This window comes from Stegostoma tigrinum, chromosome 27, assembly GCF_030684315.1.
Source record: "Stegostoma tigrinum isolate sSteTig4 chromosome 27, sSteTig4.hap1, whole genome shotgun sequence".
NCBI lineage: Eukaryota > Metazoa > Chordata > Chondrichthyes > Orectolobiformes > Stegostomatidae > Stegostoma > Stegostoma tigrinum.
Window position 1 is genome coordinate 49,471,409 of NC_081380.1, and position 12,339 is coordinate 49,483,747.

At 43.5% G+C, this 12,339-nt stretch overlaps 1 protein-coding gene across 12 annotated transcripts in view; it reads right to left on the bottom strand.

The window, feature by feature from the left end:
* Positions 1–12,339, bottom strand: part of ncor1 (nuclear receptor corepressor 1) — a 382,757-nt gene that overhangs the window by 234,868 nt on the left and 135,550 nt on the right. For all 12 annotated transcript variants that reach the window (XM_048557338.2, XM_048557340.2, XM_048557334.2 and 9 more), the window contains 2 exons: positions 3,978–4,044; positions 2,878–3,050 (listed from right to left, as the gene is read on the bottom strand). In XM_048557338.2, the coding sequence (XP_048413295.1) occupies positions 2,878–3,050; positions 3,978–4,044 (240 nt within the window). The remainder of the gene's footprint in view (positions 1–2,877; positions 3,051–3,977; positions 4,045–12,339) is intronic.

Genomic DNA, 12,339 nt, shown 5'->3' on the forward strand with positions numbered 1-12,339 from the left:
TTAAATGGCCAATCCACCTACCTTGCACATCTTTGGACTGGGAGAATGTGCAAACTCCACACAGACAATCGCCCGAGACTGGGATCGAACTCTTGGGCTGACAAGTAGTGCTCATGTCATACAAATGCCAGGCAATGGCCATCTCCAATTCAAGACAATCTAAATCACCACACCTTGTCATTCAATGTTGTACTGTCACTGAAAACGCCACAATCAACATCCTTGGGTTGCCACTGACCAGAAGCTCAAGTGGACTCATTATATTAAGAAAGAAAAATAAAAGAAAGCAGGTTGGAGGCTAGGAGTGCAATAAGTAACTCACCTCCTGACTCTTCAAAGCCTGCCCATATCTACAAGACACAAGTCACAAGTCAGTAGTGTGATGGAATACTCCCCACTAGTGTCATGACGTAAAGACAATGATTCCACTGACGTCAGCAAAGCAAACAAGTAGATTGGCTCCAGGAAGCAGAGTGGAGAACACGCCCCTATATGCATCAATGGTGCTGAGGTGAAGATGGTCGACACTGTCAAGTTCCGGGGAGTGATGATCACAAATAGCCTGCCTGGTCCACACACTTTGACATGGTGGTAAAGAAAGCATAAACCTACTTCCTCAGGTGGCTAAGGAAATTTGGCATGTCCACAAAGACTCATTCTACCTGGATGCATCACAGCGTGGTTTGGGAACTGCTTTTCCCAAGACTGCAAGAAACTAGAGTTACGAATACAGCATAGTTAATCACGCAAACCAGCTTTACATCCACTGACTCCATGGGGGCTGCAAGTTGGCTTAGTGGTTAGTACTGCTGCCTCATAGCTCCAGAAACCCGGGTTCGATTCCACCCTCAGGCAACTGTCTGCGTGGAGTTTGCATGTTCTTCCCATGTCCGAGTGGGTTTCCTCTGGTTTCTTCCCACAGTCCAAAGATGTACAGGCTAGGGGGACTGGCCATGCCAAATTGCCCATAGTGCTCAGGGATGTGTAGATTAGGTAGGTTACTGGGGGGGTGGGTCTGGGTGGGATGCTGAGGGTCAGTGTGGGCTTTAAGGAAAAAAAAAGGGGCGACATGGTGGCTCAGTGGCTTTGAGGAGACAAGGGCCTAGTGGTATTATTGCTGGACTGTTAATCCTGAGACCAGATAATGTTCTAGAGATGTGGGTTTGAATCCTGCCAGGGAGATGGGGGAATTTGAATTCAATAAATATCCAGAGTTAAGAATCTAATGATGACCACGAATCCATTGTCGATTTTCAGAAAAACACATCTGGTTCACTAACGCCCTTTAGGGAAGGAAACTGCCATCCTTACCTGGTCTGGCCTACATGTGACTCCAGACACACGGCAATGTCATTGAGTCTTAACTGCCCTCTGGGCAATTTGGGATGGGCAATAAATGCTGCCTAGCCAGTGATGCCCTCATCCGTGAATGAATAAAGGTAGCACTGCTGCCTCAAAGCACCAGGGATCTAGGGTCGATATCACCCTTGGGCGACTGTCTGTGGAGAGTTTACTCATTCTCCCTGCGTCTGTGTGGGTTTCCTCCGGATGCTCCAGTTTCCTCCCACAATCCAAAGCTGTGCAGGCTGGGTGGACTGGCTGTGCTAAATTGTCCATAGTGTCTGGGGGGGGGGATACTTTGATGGCCAGCGTGGATTTGTTGGGCCGAAGGGCCTGTTTCCATACTGTAGGGATTCTATAATCAATACTTGCTGCAGCTTTGGGAAATCAACCAACATAATCAAAGACTCCTCCTACCCAACATACTCTTTTCCATTGGGCAGATGATATAAAAGTTTGAATACAAGTACAAACAGATTCAAGAAAATTTCTTCCCCGCTGTTACTAGACTAATAAACAGACCTCTTATGTGTTCGAGCACACTGCCGCCACTAGTTCAAGGTGCACTGCAGAAATTCATTAAAGAATCTTAGACAGCACCTTTCAAACCCATGACTACCTGCAAGTTTCCCTCCAAGGCACTCATCATCCTGACTTGGAAATATATCTGTGTTCTTTCACTTTCAAAATCCTGGAAGTCGCTCTCTCAGGGCACGGTGGGTCAACCTACACCACACGGAATGCAGTGGCTCAAGATGGCAGCTCAGCACCACCTTTTCAAGGGCAACTAGGGACCAGCAATAAAATGCGGGCCAGTCAATGATGTCCACGTCCCATGAGTGAATAAAACAGGTCCCACTTTCCAGCTCCAGGCTCCTAGCCCTGGATACTACAACATTTCAACTGCTGACCCACACTTTTTTTTAAAAAGGTTGACATTTTCCATCTCAACTGTTCTCCCAGGTAGTGCTTCAGGGTGAAAAAACCTTCCTCAAATCCCCCACATTGTAGGGATTCTATGACTGTCTTTCATTTTAAACAACAATCAGGTTGAGATAAACCCTTTAATTAAGGGGAGCAGCTGTTCCTATCTATTCTGTCCATGCCTCTCAATCTTGTAAGCATCTATCAGATCCCCTCTCAGTCTTCTGTGCTCTAAAGAAAACAACCTGAGCTTATCCAGCTTTTCATCATAGCTAAAAGGCTCCATGCCAGGCAACATTCTGGCAAATCCCCTGTTCAATCCTCCAGTGCAATCACATCCTTCCTACAGTGAGGTGACTGCACACAGTACTCCAGCTGTGCCCAACCTAAGTTACTCATAACTCCAGTTATCCATGTGGGAGAAAGTCTGAGCCAAGCAGAGAGTAACAGTGTGAGGGTAGAGACTGAATGTGGGAGTGGGCACAAGAAATATTGTTGCTTGAACCACTATCAAAATGCTTTAATGTAATTTGGTAGAGTTTTTGGGTTGCTTTTCCCATACTGGCCACCTAGGGATGAGTAACATGAGCAGAATTTGATCCTAACCATTACCTTTGAAATCGTTCCTGCTGTTCTCTTTGCTTCCGGATTTCAGGGAACTGCTTCTCATAATATTCCCTGGTCTTGCTCTCCTTGGCCTTACGCCGGGGGTTGTTTTCTATTCTTTCAACTTTTTTTTCCCACACCTCCATCAGCTGGTCATAACGCTGGCAGATCTTCTGTTCCTAAAAAACAGGCATCACAAATGAATTGTGCAATTAATACTAAGAGACAGTCTGGCAGCCTGGTGCTACAGCAATGTACGAGACCAGTGGGTTTATGCTCCAAGAGAATGATTCATTGAGGATTAGGAGATTGGTATTTTGCTACAGAAGATTGAGAGAATATCACTGGGTAGGCCCATTTTGCTGCCCTCATTTAATTTTCGGCAGATGGATTAACTCAATTTAAAGACCAAAACCTCAAACAGGATTGAGGGACAGTAAAAAGTAAAACAGAGAATTACTGAAGGGGAAGAAAGAATAAAATTAGATTGCTTAGGAAACCATTAAAGTTATTAGCCATCAGCTTTTCCATCATCTTTGATCAGAAAAATATCAATATCCAGGACTAGGAATTGCACACTGAAATCATGGGTAGATTCATAGAAAACTACTGAAAGCTGTTAGTGAGCACAGGAAGCAAAGGATGAACATTTTCTTCAGTACGTAAAAAAACTTACTCTCTGAAATCTCAATAACATCCACTCAAATAAAAACAAAGCCACAATGTCTTCAGTCGCTGTGAAGCTTGCTTTGTCTTTCATCATTGTCTCAAAACATAGACACTAGGAGCAGGGATTGGCCAATCAGCTCCTTAAGCCTGTTCCAACATTCAATATGATCATTCATGTCACAAAGACATATCCTTTATTACACTGGAGAAGGTGGTGTTGAGCTGCCTTCTTGAACTGGTACAGTCCATGGGGTGTCCAGATGCCCCCAGTGTTGAAACAGAGGGAGTTCCAGAATTTTGACCAGGAAACACTGAAGATATTACAATGCATTGCAAGTCAGAATAATGAGCTGCTTGGATAGGAACTTGGAAGGGGTAGTGTTATCATAATGCCATTTATCTTTAATCTTTAAAAATATTCAAGAATTACAGCATACCCTCTGTTTACGAGCATGGTTTCTCCTCTTGAAAAAAAGTATCAGTTTTTTCCGCATTACTTGGTTCCTAAAATATAAACACATGCAAAAGTATTAAGGTAAGGAGTAATCTGGATTTTGGAACAGAGCTTTAATGGTAGGGCTACCAATACTCATGGGATAAAACAAAAGAAGCATCAGGGAGATGGTTGCAGAGGTGATAACTGTTAGATGACTCTCTCTACCAAATTACATTAAAGCATTTTGATAGTGGTTCTAGGCATTGATGCTCTAGCAACATATTTTAGAGTCAGAGTAATACAGCATGGAAACAGGCCTTTCAGTCCAAACGGTCCCTGCTGACCACGGTGCCCACTCAGCTAGTTCCAACTGCCCACATTTGGTCCATATTCCTCTAAACCCTTCCCATACATGCACCTATCCAATTATTTTTTAAATACTGTAATTGTACCTGCAATCACTTTCTCTGGCAGCCCATTCCAAAAACACCCCTCAGGTCTTTCTTAAATCTTTCCCCTCTCACCTTAAACCTATGCCCACTAGTTTTCAATTCCCTATCCCTGGGATAAAGGCTATATGCAATCATCCTGTCTATGGCCCTTTTGATTTGATACACCTCTAAGGTGGCCCAACATTCTTCTACATTCCAAGGAATAAAGTCCTACCCTATAATTCAGGCCTACTAGTCCCGGCAACATCCTTGTAAATCTTCTTTGCACACTTACCAGTTTAACTATGTCTTTTCTATAGCAGGGTGACCAAAACTGTACACAATACACCAAGTACAGCCTCACCAACGACTTATGCAACTGTAATGTAATGCCCCAGCTCCTACATTCAATGCCTCAACTGATGAAGGCCAGCATGATAAATGCCTTCTTCACCAAATTCGCCACTTGTGATGCCACTTTCAATGAACTACGTAATTCTAGGTCCCTCTATTCCACAACACTGCTCACGACCTTACTGTTTACTGTATAAGTCCTACCTTGGTTTGACTTTCCAAAGTGCGACACCTCACGCTGATCTGCATTGAACTGCATTTGCCAATCCTCAGCCCATTTCTCCATGTGATCACGATCCCTCTAATTTTTAATAACCTTCTTCACTATCAACAATACCTCCTAATGTTGAATCATCCACAAACTTACTAATCATGCCTTGTGCCCTCCAGTCCAAGAAACAACCTTCAACCATCTGAGGAAGGGTCACCGGACACAAAACGTCAACTCTGTTTTCTCCTCCACAGATGCTGCCAGACCTGCTGAGCTTTTCCAGCAACTTTGTTTTTGTTATTGATTGACAGCATCCGCAGTTCTTTTGGTTTTTAATCTTCAACCATCACCCTCTGTTCCTACCAGCGAGCCAATTTTGAATCCAATTAGCTAGCTCTCCCTGGATTCCATGCGACCTAACCTTCATGACTAGCCTGCCGAGGGACCTTGTCAAAGGACTTACTGAAGTCCACACAGACAAAATCCACTGCCTTACCCCTCATCAATCCACTTGGTTACCTCTTTGAAAAACTCAGATTTCTCAGACATGATTCCTGTGTACAAATCCATGCTGACTATCCCTGGTCAGATCTTGACTATCCAAATATATTAGTGATCCTGTCCCTCAGTATAGTCTCCAATAACTTGCCTACCACTGATGTCAAACTCAATGCCCTATAGTTCCCTGGCATGTCTTCGCTACCTTTCTTCAACAATGGAACAACATTAGATACCCTCCAGTGTTCCAGAAGATCAGCAGTGGGTAAAGACAAAACAAAAGTTTCTGTAGGGCCTCTGCAATTTCGTTCCTAGCCTCCCACAATGTCCAAGGGTGGACTTGATCAGGGAATTTATTCATACTAATGAGATCGAAGGCTGAAAACACCTTCCTTCTGGTAATATGTATGGGGTCCAAAACATCCCCACTTGTTTCCCATATTTCCTTCACATCCACGATTCCCTCATCAGCAAAAATGGAGGAGAAATATTCATTAAAAATCTCCCCTATCTCGAGGCTCCACACACAGATGGCTATGCTGATCTTCGGTCTTCATGGGGACTTATTCTCTCCCGAGCCACCCTCTTGTTCGTAATACAGCTGTAGAACTTCTTTAACCTTACCTGCCAGATCCATCTCATACCCTATTTTTGTTCTTCTCATTTCCCTCTTGTGTGCTCCTACGCTTTTTATAGTCATCTAGGGATTCACGGGAGTCATCTTTTCCTGACCAGAGCCTCAATGCCTTTGTCAGCCAGACGTCCCTAAATCTGCAAGCTTCTCCCTCCAACCTAACAGTGGCATACTGTCCCTGGACTCTTGATACCAAACTACGGGTCTTTCTATTGAGTCAAAACAATAGACTTTACAAAACCATGAATGATTCTCACCAGAATGACCTGCGTTCATTTGTACTTCAAACCCACAGTGAAAACATTGTTCATATGTTGCACAAATCCAGTCAGCTCAAAGGACACAGTCAATGAGCTTGGTGAAATTATAAACTCATGGAATTTGTACCCAAATTGACCCTACGACTGAAACACACGAACTCTGAAGTCTGCCTTACATTTTTCCTAAATTCTATCAACATTACAATTGATATTTCAATCACTAGATATAATCAAAAGAATCTTAGAGAATATTGTCTCTGTGGAGAGAAGTGGTTCTTGCTTGTATGAAGCACAACCCATTCTTTGCACGTACAGTTCTTGGCAGCATCCCACCATCCAACAGAATTTGAAATGATTTAAAACTTTCAACATTTCATTCACATTTCCATGCAGAAATAAATCAGCTCTCAGTAACTGGTATACTGCAGAATAGTGGGAAGAAATCAGACACTAAATTTAGGAACTAGGCTATTTTGATTTGGTTCCCAATATTCCTTGAACATGATCTCTAAAAAGGGGAACTACCCCCACCAGGGTAAATACAGTCAATTTCTGGACAGTGCTTTTCACCAGCCCTTGCATTGAGGTTGCAATTGCTTGTAGCATGGGTTTGGAATACGACAACTCTCAGACAGCACAGAGTATTGAGACAGAAACCACTAAAGTAAAACGCTCCAGTGTTTGAATTTTAATTTCAGCCAGCTGAACATATATTTTGGTGACCACTTTACTCCCTTCTTCATCACAAGATGCTGATATTTGGAGTATATTTTGCTGTAGCCATCACAGGGTATTTTTTTCAAGAAATCATTCTTCACTTAAAAGTTACAAGCATCTTCACTATGAATGGATCAAAACTAATATTATTTGTTTCTAAATTCATTCATGGGATGTGGGTATCACTTGCTGGCCAGCATTATTGCCCATCCCTTCTTGCCTTTGAGAAGATGGTGGTGAACTGCCTTCTTGAACTGATGTAGCCCACTTGCTGTGGATTGATCCACAATGCTATGAGGGAGGGAATTCCAGTGACGGTGAATGAACAGTGATACATTTCCAAGTCAGAATGGTGAATGGCTTGGAGGGGAACTCGAAGATGGTGGTGATCCCATATATCTGCTACCCTTGTCCTTCTAGATGGAAGTGTGGGGGTTTGGAAGGTGCTGTCGAGGATTAGGTTACCTACAGTGTGGAAACAGGCCCTTCAGTCCAACAAGTCCACACCACCCCTTGAAGCATCCCACCCAGGCCCATCCCCCTATAACCCACAACACCCTGAAAACTACAGGCAATTTAGCATGGCCAATCCACCTAGCCTGCACAGCTTTGGACTGTGGGAAGAAACCAGAGCACCCGGAGGAAACCCACATGTGCAAACTCCACACAGACAGTCGCCAGACGCTGGAATTGAACCCAGGTCCCTGATGCTGTGAAGCTGCAGTGCTAACCACTGAGCCACCGAGCCGCCTCAAGGATCTTTGGCAAATTTCTGCAGTGCATCTTGTAGTTAATGCTACTACTGAGTGTTGATGGTGGAAGGAATGGATACTTGTGGATGTAGTGCCAATCAAATGTACTGCATTGTACTGGATAGTGTCAAGCTTCTTGAGTGTTGTTGGGGCTACACTCATTCAGGTAAGGCGGTGTATTCCACTACACTCATAATGTGTCTTGTAAATAGCAGACAGGCTTTGGAGAGTCAGAGGTGAGTTACTTGCTGCAGTATTCCTAGCTTCTGGCCTGCTCTTGTAGCCAACGTTTATGTGGTGAGTCTAATTGAGTTTCTGGTCAGTAATAACCTCCAGGATGTTGATAGTGGGCAATTCAGTGATGGTAACATTGTTGAATGCCAAGGGGCAGTGGTTAGATTGTCTCTTGTTGGAGATGGTCATTGCCTGGCACGAATGTTACTTGTCGCTTGTCAGCCTGGATATTGTCTTGTTGCATTTGAACATAGACTGCTTCAGTACGTGAGTAGTTGTAAATGGTGCTAACCATTGTGCAATCATAAGCAAACATCCCACTCCTGACCTTATGATGGAAGCAAGGTCATTGATGAAGCAGTGGAAGATGGTTGGGCCTAAGATACTACCCTGAGGTACTCCTGCAGAGATGTCCTGGAGCTCAGATGGCTGACGTCCAACAACCAAGACCATCTTCCTAAGCGTTAGGTATGATTCCAACCATTACAGAGCTTGCCCCCACTACCCACTGATTCCAGTTTTGCTTGGGGTTCCTGATGCACCACTTGGTGCAGCTTTGATGTCGAGGTCTGTCACTCTCACCTCGCCTCTGGAATTCAGCTCTTTTGCCCACGTTTGGATCAAGGCTGTCATGCGATCAAGAGCTGAGTGGACCTTGAGGAATGCAAACTGGGAGTCACTGAGCAGATTATTTCTGAGCAGGTACTACTTGATGGCACTGTCGATGACACCGTTGATGACACCTTCCATCACTTTACTGATGATTGAGAGAAAAATGTTGGGACGGTAATTGGCTGGGTTGGACTTGTCCTGCTTTTTATGTACAAGGCACACTTAGACAATTCTCCATATTGTCATGTAAATGTGTATTGTAACTGTACTGGAAAAGTAAAGTTGTCCTCAAAAGAAATCTAACTCTCAGATATCACTATGTTACGATCAGGGGAAAGAGCCCTCTTGAATTTCTTGTCTTCAGTTCAGGGTACTTAGGTCAATTGCAGCAGTTCACTTGAGACTAATTGAGATGAAACTGCATAATTCTTTCCACATTATAATTAAGAACTACACCTGTCACAGTATTTGACAAATGATCCATTATGGAGACCCTGAAGTCCCTGGAAAAAACAATTAGCTTATCGAGATGGGTTGCAAAATTGAAAGAACAATTCTAAGTCGTTTAATAGATATGCAGCAGGATTTTCACTGAGTGTCAACAGGTTTTCTAAGTTGGCATGAACAATACTGCATCATCTGTCTGTGAGAAGACCCCAAGCGAAAACAGCACCATCTTTAAACTCTCCGTGCCCAAGTCATTTCAACATCTGCTGTAAAAGGAGAGTTCTTTCTCAGCCAAGTAACTGTCTGACAAGCTGAACCCACTTTCCCACTCCTAATCAGCTTGACAGCATGGAAAGAATTGCAGGAAATTGGCTGTTCTTAAATAAATCCAAACCACATAAAAATTATGTGACGCTGACTTTCCACTCACATCAAGATCACTCATATCAAACCAGAGTGTTAGTATTTATCTACAGTTTTTCAATGCATTGCTTTCCAACCAGACAGTATAAATAACATTGACCTACTTTTTCAACACTATGGGAAGTCATCTTTATGAAACCCGACAATATTTAACAGCAGAACAAGAGTCATACGATAATATTTATTGGATGACAATGAGAAACATGTGCTCCAACTTGTAACACTTTGCACTCTGTTCCAGTCAACTTCTATAGAAGTCGGAAGCCCAAAACAAAATGCTTCAAAAAATCTTTCATGTTAAACTTTATTGAACACCTTCTGAAATACAAGTAAATTACGCTTGCAGCAAAGCCTCCTTTATGTGGTAAAGGTACATCGTTAAAGAAATTTAGACTAGTTAAGCAAGCAACTGCTGCTAAACTGGAATATACCTTTTCAAAAATTATTCATACTGTCTTGGAATCAGCACATTGAGATGATGTGTGTATGCCAGGCTCCAAATCTTTTAACCATAACTGATATTTATTCAATCATGGATGTTGACGTCAATAGCTAATACAGCACTTATACTGATCATCCTTTCTGGACCTTCCACACCACCATCTTATCAAACGGCTGCAGTGTATGTGATGCAGGTATTAGGGAGGGAGTTGAACTGTGCCAGTCAACAATAATTTTATAAAATATAAGCCAAAATAACTGCAGATGCTGGAAATCAGAAACAAAAACAGAAACAGAAATTGCTGGAAAGGCTCAGCACATCTGGCAGTATCTGTGGAGAGAAATCAGACAGAAGATTTCGGTCCAGTCATCTTGCCTCAGAACCGTTCAGGAAGGGTCACTGGGCGTGACCAACATATAATTTCTTTTGTCAGCAAATATACTGCCTATGTAGTTACAACTGCAAACAGCTCTGAGTTCTATAAGAGAACTCATGCTACATTAACCTTGAAGAGGATCCATAGTCATTTGTAGCGTATAAAGTTCTTGAGCCCATTGTAAAATCTTTTCACGAACTAGCCCCATTTGCTTGTGTGTGGTCCACACCTAACCCAACCATGTACCTGTCCAAATGTTTCTTAAATGACAAAATCGTATTCACATCCATCACCATCTCTGGCAGCCCGTACCAAACACTCACCACCCTGTATGAAAAAGTTTCCCTCTGAATTGTTCTGTATCTCTCCCCTCTCACCTTAAATTTATTCCCTCGAGTTTTAGACTGCCTACCATGGGGAAAAGCTGTTGGCTATCTACCTCATCCATGCCTCTCATGATTTTATAGACCTCTATAAGGTCATTCCACAGTCACCTGTGCACCAAGGAAACAAGTCCGAGCCTGTCCAACCTCTCATTATCACTCAAACCCTCCAGTCCAGACAGCATTCTAGAAAATCTTTTCTGCACTTTTTAGTTTAATATTACCTTTTTAATAGTAGGCTGACCAAAACTGCATGCAGTACTTTAAACGAGGCCTCACCAACATCTTGTACAGCTGCAGCATGCCCCAATTCCCATACTTGATTCTCTGACCAATGAAAGGCTACTTCACCATCCTGTCTACCTGTGACTCCACTTTAAAGAAGCTGTGAACTTGTACTCCCAGATTGTTTTGTTTTAGAACACTGTCCAGCACTGGCTCTCAAGTCTGGTCCTTGTGTGACCTGCCAAAATGCAACACCTTCCATTTATCCAGATCAAATTCCATCTGCCATTCCTAAGATGACTGGGAAGGTTGATCGACATCTTGCTATGGGCCTAGATAACCTTCTTCCACTGTCCACTAATTTTCACAGCATCCGCAAACTTACAAATTATACTTCTTAAATTCTTTTCCAAATCATTTACAAAAATGATGAATAACAGGGGACCGGTCACCAACTCCTGTGGCACACTTAGTCACAGCCATCCAATTTGATAAATAACCATCTATCACCATTCTATACGCTGAGCAGGAGCGGATATGGGACTGCTGAGTAAGTGAGGTAATTTATTTGTGTGGTTGCGTTACCCGAAACACTTCTCGGATAGTGTCTCCCACCCATCCTCCTCCTCTAACAAAAAAAAGGTTCTGTGCACCAGATTGGTAAGGTAACAAGTTTATTTTTTATTCTTTATTTTTCAACAGTCTCTTTGGGAATTTAGAATAATGGGAATGGAGGTCAGGGCAGTTGAATGTTCCTCCTGCAGAATGTGGGAGGTAAGGGTCACCACTAGTGTCCCTGCTGACTACATCTGCGGGAAGTGCACCCAACTCCAGCTCCTCAAAAACCGTTTGAGGGAACTGGAGCTGGAGCTGGAGCTGGATGAACTTCGGATCATTCGGGAGGCAGAGGGGGTTATTGAGAGGAGTTACAGGGAGGTAGTCACTCCTTGGGTACAAGAAGAAGGCAGATGGGTTACAGTCAGGGGACAGAAAGGGAACCGGCAGGCAGTGCAGGGATCCCCTGTGGGCACTCCCCTCAACAATAAGTATACGGTTTTGGATACTGTTGGGGGGGACGACTTATCAGGGAAAAGCAGTGGGGCACAGGTCTCTAGCAGAGTCTGTCCCTGCTGCTCAGAACAGAAGGGGGAAGAGGAGCAGAGCAGTAGTCATTGGGGACTCCATAGTTAGGGGGACAGATAGGAGGTTCTGTGGGGATGAGAGAGACTCACGGTTGGTGTGTTGCCTCCCAGGTACCAGGGTGCGTGATATCTCTGATCGTGTTTTTGGGATCCTTAAGGGGGAGGGGGAGCAGCCCAAAGTCGTGGTCCACATTGGCACCAACGACATAGGTAGGAAGAGAG